Consider the following 14,134-nt stretch of genomic DNA (forward strand, 5'->3'; position numbering starts at 1 on the left):
TATATATAAGTGTGAGTGGGTGTTGTTTTGTTTGTTTAAGTGAAATATGTTTACTTCAACTCTTTCTGAGAACTTGGTAAATACTGTTTGACAGTTTCTGTGTACGGTTTTGGAGGGTCAGGAGGTATGTGTCAGTAAAATCCATAATGAGGTAAGCTTTGCAGTCAAACTGAAAAGAGGTGGGGGTGGGGGGGAGGTTGCTTTTGTTTTGGTTTTTAATCTTGATGGACCCAGCTGTATTTTCACATGGACAGCCTTAGTCCATCATTATAAATAGCTGTGCTGGATGCAGTGCTGTACCTAACCGTTAATCACAGCCTGTTGAGTGGAACTTACCTCTCCTATAGCTCTGCCGGTGGTGATAAAATCGCATGACTGCTTTAATCCTGTTCACTTGAAAGTGAGAGGTTTTAGCTGAGGGATGCCTGTTACAGGGAGTAAAAGCAACCTGTCTGCACTTGTCTGAAGCCAGTTAGTGGTCCCATCAGCAAGTGGAATTGGGGAGAGCAGTATTTGGCAGGCCCATGGTGGTGAAAGACTAGAGGCATTTCTTTCTTCAGTTGCCACTACTTATTCCAGAAGGTACCCCTGAGGTCTGGTAGTCAGCTGAACAACTGTTGGTTTCTGTACTTTCCTACCTATGATGAGCTGCAAACTAGAACAGAAGGATGTTATTTCATTGTCCAGATTCTGTAAATGAAATACTGATTCTTACTCATATTCCATCAAGGAATATTTCAAAGTTCTTAGCAAATATTTGATGAATTGTATTGTCTGGATTAGAGAAAAAAATGCAAGTTGTGTATGGACCATTGACATACAATTTAGATTGTGCCCTCTGGAGTATGTGAAATAGTGAGAAGAACGAGATTTTTTTACTTTATACTAGAGGCAAACTTAATTTCCAAAAGATCTAGGCCATCATTACTTGATCTTCTAGACAGAAGTGCTTGCTGTTGTTTTACTGCAAAGAAGGCGCAATCTTGTACACATGGTCTGTTCTTCAAGCTAGGTAGATTTGTATTATGTAAGTTATAGCCTGACCAAAGCAAACATGTAGAGTGCAATAGTGTGCACAAGTGGACACTCAGAACAGCATTAGCACTTAATTCCAGTTAATTTTGCTGGTAGTTTCTAAGACTGTAATTATAAAGGTACAGGTTTTTCTTTATATCCACTGTGTTAATTTTTAAAGTATTCCATGTTACATGTCAGAAATCTGTCAACAACGGTTTTCTAATAAAACATTCAGTAGTGACTTCAATTAAGTTTGAAGTATTGAGGATAAAACATTAATCATATATGCCAGGGACATAGCAGCAGTTTAGTGAGGTTTTGGATTTGTTTTTTTTTTTTCTTTTTTTGCAAGATAGGAAATAGTGACCTGGTAAATCCTTTGTTGCAAAAAGCTCTAGTAGACATTCATAATTAAGACGTGCACAGCTTGTTGCTCTGCCCCTCTGATGTCAGTTCACAAATCAGGGTACCTCTTTGGAAATAGGGTGGGAGAGGTTGTTGTCCAAATCTTAAATATAGAATTGCATAAAAGGAAAGATCTTGTGCATTTCCTATGAAGTCATAAACAAAGGAATAGAATATGTTTGTGGAAGTTGATGACGTACCTTAAATATAGAAGTGCTCTTATGAAATAGTGTTTTTTTCTTAATTTATACAATCATTTTTGTTGACCCCAACCCAAATGTTGTAGGACTGTGTAACTTTCCGAAAGGGAACCTGTTTGAACATATCTTTGGTCCAGTTTTAGTTGAGAACTGCTGGTTTTTTTTTTTCTGGGAGTTTTTTAATGGGTTGGAATCTCATTAGGGTGGTGTGGTGTGGGTTTTTTGGATTTTTTGTTTGTTTGTTTTTGTTTTTAAACACTGGGTGTTCTGACTCTTATTTTTAACTTCAGAGCAGTGTTTTGCTACCTAGTTCTTGCACTGCCAGGAATGTTAGTCTGGGAAGCCTGGCACTTGGTGTCAGATGTTTTAGTCTCTTTTCAGAGCAGATCTAAATTATTTACTGGAGGCATTCTGGAGGATTCCAAAGTCCTTCCCTGCTCCCTTTGGGAGGAGCTCACTAGTTAGGGGAACTAGTGAGCACAGACAACTTAGTGGAAAAAATGTGATGAACACAGGACAGTCAGTCATAGGGGGTTGTTATTTTCTAGTTACTGTCACCTCCTACACTTTTGTGTGTTGAGTACAATTTATGATACAACTGAGCCAGTCCAATCACATTTTGCCACAAAAAGCTCCCTCATCCCTACACCCATGGTTTTGCAGAGGAAGCACTGAAAGACACAGCAGTCGGCTCTGGCATTTGTTGATCTTTCTTCCTGAGTCAATTCAGTTGATTAACTGGCTACCAATGAAAAGCTATTCAGTCATGTGATGCAAAACAAGAAGTTTAGTCGAAGTTTGTCCTGCTGCTTTAATTTTGTTTGTTTATTTATTTATTTATTTAAAGGTTAGCATTAACCTTTTACTGGCAGACTCCATTCCAGAGCATGTATGAATCTGGAGCAAAAAACGTTTGCACTCTGTAATATGATAAAAGCATGACTGTCAGTTCTCATCCCTAGTCTGAATTAGATATGTAAATGTACAGATCTAATGTTAATAACAAGTCAAGATGGGACCAGAGGAATGGGCAGATGAATTTCAGTGAAGCTTTTTAAAAGGATCTGTGCTAAAGTATTGAGAAATTATCTGCTCCTTGATGTACTGTGCTAGTACTTTCAGGTAATGGTATGTGAACTCTTATCTGTGAAAATACACTTCCAGGGTAGTTTAACTCCATTAAAACATGTTTTTACATCGAGGTTATCAGAGTTTTTGCTGCCATGGCTGTACTTTCGTGCTGGTACTTGTCAGATCTCTCTGTGAGCTGGGCTGGTTTGTTAAGCTGTCAGGAGACTAACCAAAATGTATAATTTTCTGCTCAGTTAGCAAGCTGAAGTAGCTCATTATGAGCTCAGATAAGTGGTAATACCAAAGCAGGAAGCCATACATGAGCGATTTAATTTCCTTGCACTGTCCTGGTACTATACTCTTAATGCTTTGTCCTGGGAGTTTGAAGAACTTGGAGACAGTAGTTTCTGCGATTTTGAGGAGCCTCTCCCTGGTCTGTGTTATTTAAAAAAAAAAAAATAATTGTTTTAAACACAGTTTGGGAGGAACCATAGTTATGCAAGATAAGCTATTTGAATAGTTGCTGAAGGGTATGTTTGTTTATACTGGTCCATATGCATACGTACTGACTAAATAATCATATTGTATGCTATTGGACTTAATTTTTTGTGTAGACGCTGCTTGGAATACAGACTAGGGTAACGTAAAACCTGAAATCCCAGTGACTAAATAACTGGTATGAAAAACAGTTTTATTTGACCCCTATCTTTTTCAAACTTGCATAGTATGTATTCCTTGCTAACAACTTTGTATGTATCCGGTCTTAGAGTTTTAGTTTTATAGAGTACCTGGATTCTTCCAGGACAAGAAAGGATCTCTAGTAAAAATCATGGAAAACACTATAGCTGTAAGTAGCTATGAGAAAAAATACATAGCTGTAGGGGAATGGAAGTTTTATTGTATTGTATTGTAATATTGCTACCACATCATTGTGCATATTTTATTTGATAATAAAAGCATACCATGATTGCATACACAGGTGTTAGTTAGCTTTGTTCCCTACATAAGTGCTGAAATACCATTTTTGCTTCTGTGATGTAAAGCAATTAAACATCCACTTGTTTAACACCTATCAATATGTCTGTTTTCATGTATAATAGTCAAAATCCAGTAATTATAGTTCAGTAAGTGAATATTACTTGGCTCTCTTTAGAGACTGTACATCTTCATACTCTGTTGTGAATGTGTCATTATCTCTCTTTAACAACTTAATCAGTGTTTCTGTGCTTATTTTTTTTCCTCTGTTAAGTGCGAATAGTAATCACGAGATTAAAAGACTTGATTTTTTATTTGTTTTTGGATATTAAAGTGTTTTTTTTAAATCAAGTGGACATGTTTCAATCTTTCTCTTACAGTTTACATTTATTGAGATAATTTGTATTAAATGTTGCATTCTTTAATTATTTTTGGAGGGAATTTGCCATATCAATTTTATACGGATTCTAGTTGAGTAGAACTTGACAGACAGTGAATTGATTTTGAAGTGTAGTGACTCTAAACAGTACTGTGCTTGGGAAAGGGAACTTGAATTAAGCCATCTCAAACTAAAGAACGCTCTCTTATTTTCTCTTTTATAGTTTGTATTGCTATCACTTGGTAGTAACTAGCTTTCAGTGAAGTGGTTAGTTGCTTCAAGGAATTTGAGTGCTAAATAAATTCACACAGGAAAGTATATTCAGCAGTTGCTAGTGCATAATGTGTAAAAGCAATGAAATTGTTTACCTTTTCCTTAATTTCAGCAGTATTAATTACATTCTTCCCTTTTCTCTAGTTAAAGTACCTCGTAATTTTCGCTTGTTGGAAGAACTTGAAGAAGGGCAGAAAGGAGTAGGTGATGGTACAGTAAGCTGGGGCCTTGAAGATGATGAAGATATGACACTCACCAGATGGACAGGAATGATTATTGGGCCACCGAGGGTAAGTGTGATGAATTAAAACATTTTTCTGAAGTTTTTAGGCAACACAAAATGCAAAAAAAGTTACTTTGCTACAGTGTAAAGGAATTAGTTAAAATTGAATGTATGAAGAAACACTATATATTCATGTTAGAATTCATCACTTCCTGGCATGTTGGTGTTTTCAGTCTAGCCTCCCCTAGTACACGTTTCTGCAGCTGTCTGTATAAGCCACTTGTGATTTGAGATTATTATTGAGTTATGAATATACTCAGTCTGTATTTCCATCATTACTGTGCCTAAGTTTATAGTGACAGTAAAGTAAACAGGGTTAACTGTCTTTCCACAATTTATCATACATGCCTGGTAATTTCAATTCTGTAGCAAAATGACAATATATTTTCAACTTTCACAGCTTTTAGCAAAGTCTTTCGGTATAGCAGTTTATGCAATTCTGTTGAATTATGCCTAAAGACCAAGCAATTTTTAATTACCTCTAATAAGATAAAATACATACACAAAGTTCAAATCCTTCTGACCTTTTAAGTTCTGTAGAATGTCATCTAGACTAATAAAACGTGCAAGAGAAGTAATCATCTTTAGTGCCTGAGTATCAGCCTCATCAGGTATGAGTGGACACATTTTTACTTGACGTGTAACTTTTGTGCACACCTTCTCATGAGTTACAATACAGACAAAAGATCACTGTGTAAATGAGAACTTTAAATGACTATACTTCAAGTAGCTCTAAGTCAGCATATGTCTTTCACTGCTAACATGAGGTTACTGTTTTGCATGTCCTTCAGTGCTGCAGGGCTTAGCGGGAGAACTAGGCAAGACAAGAACTGAGACCAGAAATTGGTGTCAGTGAAGATAATGCCTTCCAGAGTAAGAGTTCCAGAGTTAGATTCAGTGTAATTCAAGCTCCTTTTGGAAGTCAGAGTTAGTTTTAACTTATAGCAGACTTTTGAACATCTGCATAATTGTGCTGAGCTCCTAAGATTTGGGTGCATTTGAGAGAGAAACAGTTTAAAATATAAGCGTAATGATGGTATGCTTTGGATACTAGCTTCTGTGTGGAATCACAGTGTTTGAATACATTTTGAAGAAAGTTTGTAGTCTTATGGGTTTTGGAAACAACTTGCAAACTGAAGCTAACTACAGTAGTGTCTCCCTGACTCTCCAGACAGCCTCCAGAAATACCTGTGACTGGTATCTGGTTCAAACTGAGGTAGACTCCTAACACATTGTTGAAGGGAGTGATTATTATGTAGGAGCCCGTATGTTTTAAAAAATAAAAAAAAACAATCTGGGATGCACTTTTAATTCTGGGCAACTTATATCGCTGCCATTTTATTTTCTTTATGAAAGTTGTGAGCAGTGTGTATACATTTTGGTGTATTTCGCTAAGACTGACATCATCCCTCTCTGGGGAAGTAAATTCTTTTCTCTGAGTGAATAATGGGAATTTTTGTTACTGTGTTTTCTTGCTGTGGTGGCAGCTGTGTTACCTGTAGCAGGACAAGTTTGCTTTTCTTGGGCCATTCGCTTTTAATGGGAAAGAATAATAGAAACCCTTTTTTCTAAAGAAGGATGTCCTACTTCGCCTTGTTTCTTTCTGACCTGCTTGCTGCTCAGTCTCTGTGGCTTCTTGAAATTATAGGACACAGTTAGGGTGTTTCAGTTGTCTGATTTCCACCTTGCCTTTTAATTGACCACAGAGTGGACTGTTATTTGATAACTTGCCTGTATGGTTGATACTTCTACTTGGAGGGAGTGACAGCTGGCTGATGAAGAACAGCTTAAAGATGGTACTTCTGGAAAGTTCAGAGGCATGTTACTGCTTTAGGTTCAAGATAGCTGTATCTGTTGTGCCAATGGAAAGACAGGTGTAGAGACTGGGATTATCTTCCTTTTGGAGCACAGAGGCATGTGCATCAGTGACCAGCAAAGCCACTGACACTTTTTATTATGCATGGCCTACTTGACAAGATTGAAAAAAAAGATAGAACTGTATTCATTTCTAATTGGACTTTCTGGAAATACATTTGCACTTAGAATGGTCTATCTGTTCCTTGGTCACGTTGGAGTGATGTCTTCTGCAAACTAGCTGTCACTTTACTGCCAAAGTTCATAAATCCTCTAGTAAACCAAGCAATCCTCAGCTATGGAAGTCTTAGATATCTTCTGGAGTGTTAATTACTTCTAGAATATGTTTTTTGCAAATACTATTTTCATCTTGTTCTTGGTTGTGTCTTAACTGTTGGGTTATTGGCATCTTTGTCTTTTCCTGTTTCAAATTTTTTTGTGGTGTTAGATATTTTTTTACAGGGGAAAGCGGTAATATTCCTAAAGATTATTGATTTTTCTCTCGGCCTCCTACTGTGCCAAAGTTGTTTTGGGAATGCAGGTGGGTAGGAGGGATAAGAGTAAATGTGAATTATAAAGAGAACTGTATTCTGTTACAGCTTTTCTATGGTACAGTCAATAAGTACTGTAACTTATACATATTCATCGAGTAATCAACATAATCAAACCAGTGGAATATCAATTAGTAATCCAAGACCATCAACTGGTACATAATACTAACAAATTTATAATTATTTCATATTTCTTCATCTTTATTCCTCTTGCCTTTGCTCGGTTTGTTTTTTTATTAATATTCAGCTTTCAGTAAGATGCATCTTTTTGCTTTCTAGACAAACTATGAAAACAGAATATACAGTCTGAAAGTAGAGTGTGGACCTAAATATCCAGAAGCACCTCCTACAGTTAGATTTGTAACTAAAATTAATATGAATGGAATAAATAATTCCAATGGAATGGTAAGTTGAAACGGTAAGATCAACCATATTTTAATCTGTGCTATAAATTATTTCTGTGAAAAACCCAGGTGAGGAATATGCATGTTGGACATAGCTTTCATATTTAAATTTTACAATATAAGTACTTGGTTTAAATCAAATTTGGTTGGCTACTACTTCAAAACTTTAGGTATTTACAATATGTTAGTGATTCTTAGTGGCTTAGCAATGGGGTGAGCATTATCTATAGTATTGAAACAGTTTCTTTTAAATGAAGCTGAAGATTTTAGTTTTGAACAAAAAAAGTGTTTAAGCCATGTGTGAGTATTTCCCTTGTAATACTCCTATAAAAGGGGATTAGATTCATGTAGTAACAGGAGTGCTACAAACTTTTATCTGATGTTTCCATTAATTAAAAATGGAGATTATTCCTGATGAGTCTCGCTCTGAATGTAGTAACTCACCTATAATGAAGTGATGTATTTAAGCTCTTTATTTTCTTTAGAATGGGTTTATTCATATCCAGGGTGATGCTGAGCTTCAGTCTTAAGGTCTTTTGATATTGATGATAATCACTTTCATTTTAAAGATCAATTTGCAGTAAGTTACTTTCACTGATCCATCACTTAGTGTGGGATGAGCTCATGTACATGAGTAATGGCAGCAGCCTAAGCAAGTTTGTTACTCCATTGTTCACTAGGTACTTCAGTCCTGTGAATAACTCTGAGGTACCCCATTGCTCAGTGGTGTGAGCTGTCTTACATTTACAGTGGTATAGATGTGTATCAGCAGGAAATACAATAATATTTCACACTTGTGTGTGTGTATGTTTGTCTCTAGTGAATCCAAAGTAATTGGGTTAAGGGAATACTTAGAGGTGAGTCAGAGAGCATCTTTGGATTTTAAATAATTTGCAAGACTTAAAAGAAAGATGGACTTGCGTTTGTGTAATTAACAGTACTGAAATGTGAAGCTTAAGTATCTCAATGACTGTAGAGGACAGAGGGATTCTTAGGGGTTTGTTGGAGCTGTTGTAGGTGGTAGGATAGTGTACTGATTGGTCCAAAGCCAGTGCACTAACACTTCAGAAATAATCTAAAATTAATTTGAAAGTACTTCTTACGTAGCCAACAACTTTAGTCTACCTGAAGATCTTATTAAAATTGCTATCTACAAACCAGCTGTTGTCCTTCATCAGAACTGTGGCTTGTGGCCTAAGTATATATGTTTATTAAGAGGTTGTGACTAGCAGAAGCTGCCAATCTGGAATGCAGCAGAGCTTTTTGATATGTTTATAATATTATTTTCATACCTTTCCCTAGTAACAAGTATTATTCTGAATCAGTAAAGAAGTATGCCCTCGTTGTCATCTGTGCATGCCTGAGAGTATAGGTGTTGGTTTCCAGAAGCAGAATCTCAGACCTGCAGAGCCTGAAGGCTCATGTTTACCTAGTCAGTTGGCTTGAGCTTTTGTTTGGAGAAGTCTACACTGCCTCAGCTTGCTGAGGAATGACATGAATACTGTGACAGGAAATCTGCCTGGTAGTTCTAAAAGCACTGTTAAATTCCAGTCATCGCTACAGGAAAATTTGTTTTTAGTAAGTTTGTAAGCTTATACAAAACCTTAATTCAGTTTTTGCCAAACAGTTCTATAAACTATATATCTTATGAATGATTTGCTATGCAAAAATGCATGTTGTTTTTTTAATGGATTTAAATAGGACTAGGTAGTGTTTTTAATGAAAATAGTTTTCATAATAAATTAGTTTTAAATTCATTGTTTATGTAATTTTTAATGTGCCCATTGTGCCAGTATCTTTCATTTTAGCTTATTTTGCCATTGTGCTCACTAGAGTTGTGCCAAATGTGTCAGATAAACTGGGGGCACCTTCAGCATCCCTGGAACAGTTCACGTTGCTGCTGCTTATTTTAATTCCTTCATGTTTCTTCCAGGCTGCTCTCTCACTTTCTGATCATCTCATACAATAGATCATAACTGGTTTGCTGCATTCTTTGAGTGAATGACAGGGTTTAATCTTTAGACAAGCTCTACTATCCATGCTTCTGCACCCTGTTTTTTGGCATGTGGCCAACTTTTGATCACATTAAAGTTGAAAAAGTTGATGACTTGCAGAAGAGAGACCTGAGATAAACAGCAACTGAAATTGTATGTCGTAGCAGTATTGTCATCCTACTCAAAACATTTCTAATGTTGTGAAGGAACACTTTACAGGAGGTACATGCCAGTTAACACCTGAGGAAAAGTAGAGGCCCCAGCATGAGTTTAGAGGGTGATAATGTCTGTTGAGTTGGAGTGTGAATGGCGGAAGGGAGAGATGGATATGTGCTAGAGTTAATGGTGGTCTAAGGAAGCTAGTCTCAAACTGCCTTGTTGGCAGTGGTTCTCAACCTTCTTGACTTATAAATCCCTTTATGCTTTGCATGAAAAGTGCATGTGTGTAATGAATTTATTCATACTGACAGTTACAAGTTTATTGACTTTTTCTTTGATTATTCTGAGAGAGGAGTTTTGCTTGTAAGTAACTTTTCCATCAGCATCATATCTTCAGGGATCCCAGAGATCACTGTTCGATAAATTTAATGCAGGAAAGGAGAGGGCTACTTCAGGAGTATTTTATCTCAAAAGACTAAACTTAAGTGCTCTGAGTCACCCTGTTAAATTGCCTTCCTTTTCTTATCTGCAAGTTAGTTTTTGTCGTTTTCTGCTTTTCAATTTGCCTGTGGAGCTACTGAGTTTGTGTACAGAATTAGGATACTAAGTTCAGAAAAGCTAGTCCAAGTACTTATGCAGGGCTGCACAAAATGCCTTTATGAGCTGATGGCATCACTGTTGTAAAATTGTTTTTAAATTATCATTCTTAATCACAGAATGTTAGGGATTGGAAGGGACCTCGAAAGATCATCTAGTCCAATCCCCCTGCCGGGGCAGGATTGCCTAGACCATATCACACAGGCACGCGTCCAGGCGGGTTTTGAATGTCTCCAGAGAAGGAGACTCCACAACCTCTCTGGGCAGCCTGTTCCAGTGTTCAGTCACCCTTACAGTAAAGAAGTTTTTCCTCAAATTTAAGTGGAACCTCCTGTGTTCCAGCTTGCACCCATTGCCCCTTGTCCTGTCAAGGGATGTCACTGAGAAGAGCCTGGCTCCATCCTCTTGACACTTGCCCTTTACATATTTATAAACATTAATGAGGTCACCCCTCAGTCTCCTCTTCTCCAAGCTAAAGAGACCCAGCTCCCTCAGCCTCTCCTCATAAGGGAGATGTTCCACTCCCTTAATCATCTTCGTGGCTCTGCGCTGGACTCTCTCTAGCAGTTCCCTGTCCTTCTTGAACTGAGGGGCCCAGAACTGGACACAGTACTCCAGATGCGGCCTCACCAGGGCAGAGTAGAGGGGGAGGAGAACCTCTCTCGACCTGCTGACCACAGCCCTTCTAATACACCCCAGGATGCCATTGGCCTTCTTGGCTACAAGGGCACACTGCTGGCTCATGGTCATCCTGTTGTCCACTAGGACCCCCAGGTCCCTTTCCCCTACGCTGCTCTCCAACAGCTCTGTCCCCAACTTGTACTGGTACATGGGGTTGTTCTTGCCCAGATGCAGGACTCTACACTTGCCCTTGTTATATTTCATTAAATTTCTCCCTGCCCAACTCTCCAGCCTGTCCAGGTCTCTCTGAATGGCTGCGCAGCCTTCCGGCACGTTAGCCACTCCTCCCAGTTTTGTGTCATCAGCGAACTTGCTGACAGTGCACTCTAATCCCTCATCCAAGTCATTAATGAATATATTGAATAGAACTGGTCCCAGAACCGACCCTTGCGGAACTCCGCTAGACACAGACCTCCAACTGGACTCTGTGCTGCAGGGTCTTTTCTCTTGGAGACTTGTGTATCCTGTAGTGATAAAACACAGGTTGCATTCTGACATGCTATTTATTTTCCCATGGTCTTTTGAGGATGTCTGATTTTTGCATCTGTGAGAGCACTCTTCAGCAGTCTGTCTTGCAGGATTTGCAATCACTTCTGTTCATTTAAATACCATTTACAGCTGGAAATATTTGTTTCCTTTAAACTCAGTTGGGACTCTGTCAGCTATAAATCTGTGAACCGTTGTCCAGTTATTGCTTTGGGTATGTTTATTGTAGACTAAGCAATTTGCTACTTCTTAAAGTTAAGATATTGGCAACATTATAAACACTGAATACTTCGCAACACTGTGTAAAATTATTTGTTTTAATGGCAATTGTTTAGAAAAAAATATGCATTATACATATTGCTTCTCTTGCTATTGTTTCAAGATTTACAGTGGCGTACCCCCAGAATAAAATAGTCTTCGGGTTGCCGTTTTCAGCTTTATTAGCTTTTATATGACCTTGAAATTTCTCTCACTCTGTCCCAGGATGTATGCTTGAATATTAGATAATGCTTCTGTGTGATTTGAACATAGTTTGTGTCATTCTTCCAAATATCTTATCATTGTTCTTCATAAAGTGAATTTATTGTGCACTAACTTGGAAATAACACAGAAAAATGAACCTGAGCCAAAATCTTTACTGCTGCAAGATGTCATGAAAAAAGTTGGTGACTTGCAGAAAAGAGACTTGAGATAAACAGCAACGAAAATGTCAGATTTAGCAGTCTTTACTCAGAAAACATTCATAACGTTGTTAAAGCAGAGTTTACAGTCTGTGAGCCTGTTGCTACAAATTCCCAGCCAAGAAAGAAAAGCTGGAGGAGCTCACTGCTAAGTGATCAGGTCTTGTATTCCAGTACAGCCAGTATATGTAGAATTGCATTGTTTGAACAGCGCTGGTGACTACTGCTATGTGCTGTAATTGAGGCAGATGTCCAGACTTGAGAGAGCCTACAAAGGCACAGTTGAGGAGAAGCAAGGAAAAGGAAGATGGTATGAAAGCAGAATTGCCAGGCTGAAGACATTCATTTGGAGAGTCCCAGAGCAACTATCTTTAGAGCCATTTTTTGCTAACCCAGTCTTTATCTCAATAGATAATTATATTAGTTTTCTTTCTCAAACCTACCAAAATCTAAACCTAGCTTTTTTCTTCTTGTCCATGTTGGTTTACCAGTGGTCTTCTAAAACAGTTTGTTATCACATGGGTTTCCACCCCCAAGTGTATGTCTTTCCTGGTTGGGAATCTTCTGTTGTAGCCATTACCTGGTCCTTGGTAGTTGTTTACTGTGGCTTCTTTCCCCCCTATTTTTCTCAGGAAGATTATTGATTTTTTTTTTTTTTTTTGGCAGGTCAGTGACATGTAATGTGATCTCTTCTTAGCTACTTTAGTAGAAAGTACTGTGATTCAGACTAACATGGAAATTTTTGAAACTACTGGTCTGCCAAAGGACTTACACCAAAGCATTCAGGGAGTACTCACATTTTGTTCCATTTTGCTAAATTGAAGAGGATGTCAGGTTAGCTGCAGAGAAGTGTTAACAAATGTTAGTGTGTGTGTGTGTGTGAGAGGGGGGAAATAAGCTCTTAAACATCTGCAGCTGTATGCTAAGTGAACATAAGATCTGAGCACTTGTTTCTTCTGTTACCATGATACTTAACCACCATGAAGTCTTTTTCTTTCTGTAGGACCCCATGAGGAAAAATGGTGGTCTCATGCATTTGTCATGGCATTTTCTATATGAAGAACAGTTTTGAGTAGTGTGATATTTACTATTCTAACTTTTGAAATGAATTCATGTTGTTCCTAGTTTGCTGGGTCCAGCCCATTGGATAGAAACTCTGGAGTGTCCTTCTTTAATCTTATCTAGAAGGGTTGGAGAGGAAGAGATCTGTAAGAGCTTGGTTCCTCAGAACAAAGATTCAGGCTAAATGAATGCCTGCCTTAAGCTGCTACTTGATAACACAGGTGATCTCTTATCAGAATTTCCCTTTTACTCACTGGTGGTTTTATCTAATAGTCTGCTTTTTAAGAGAAGAGAACGTGTTTTCCAGTTGCAAAGATTATTCTGCTCTGATACTGCCTCTTTTATCTACCACATTGAACCAAATACCCCTTTAAAAAAGAGGTAGTAGTACTCCAGGAGTTAGTGTGATGGTCTGACCAGTGTTACTTTCAAAACCTTTCTGTATTAGCTCATACACTCTTGTGTATTTTAAACTGGCGTGATCTTGCTGCATAATAGAGCTTTCCTTTTGATGCTATTTTTCTTCCTAATTTCTTAATGTTTGCAATAATTATTAAGTAGTCTGACTGCCTTCTATACTGTGGTTTGATGATATGCTGTCTTTGGCAGCTCTGCTGACTTTAAGGGGTTCCCAACTCTGAGCAGAACATTATTTATATGACGAGAAATGCTTATAGTGCTGAGCTGTGAATTGGATCAAGGATCCTGCTTAGGCACTTCTTTTCAGGGTGTTTTTTTAAACTGGGTGGGTTCTATCAGTTCAGGTCAGAAAGTAGCTCCACATACATTTCATGGTTCACCTGAGCAGATAGGCAGGAACACTGTTAAAGGAATAAATGCCTAGTGAGAGGGAGCAGAAGTTTCTTGGGTTAGTATTGCTGCCCAAGCCAGTGTGTTGTGAAACCTTAGCTTCTGTTTCCTCCTGCGAAAAGGTTTAGTCTCATCTGGTGTTCTAAAAATAGACAGCCTCACTTCCAACAGTCTAGAAATGAAATGTCGTTGTTAACGTTCTTGTTTCTGATTCCAGTGTTGTTTTTTTCTTTCAGTTTGCCCTAATTAAGAT

At 37.9% G+C, this 14,134-nt stretch overlaps 1 protein-coding gene across 2 annotated transcripts in view; it reads left to right on the forward strand.

The window, feature by feature from the left end:
* The window catches only part of UBE2V2 (ubiquitin conjugating enzyme E2 V2), a 28,582-nt gene that overhangs the window by 12,533 nt on the left and 1,915 nt on the right, over window positions 1-14,134 (forward strand). The window contains exons 2-3 of one of the 2 annotated variants that reach the window (XM_068396620.1): window positions 4,465-4,610; window positions 7,288-7,413. In XM_068396620.1, coding sequence (XP_068252721.1) covers window positions 4,465-4,610; window positions 7,288-7,413 — 272 coding nt within the window. Of the gene's footprint in view, window positions 1-4,464; window positions 4,611-7,287; window positions 7,427-14,134 lie in introns of both variants that reach the window. The other variant, XM_068396621.1, reaches the window with a different exon arrangement.

This window comes from Nyctibius grandis, chromosome 3, assembly GCF_013368605.1.
Source record: "Nyctibius grandis isolate bNycGra1 chromosome 3, bNycGra1.pri, whole genome shotgun sequence".
Taxonomy (NCBI): Eukaryota; Metazoa; Chordata; class Aves; order Nyctibiiformes; family Nyctibiidae; genus Nyctibius; species Nyctibius grandis.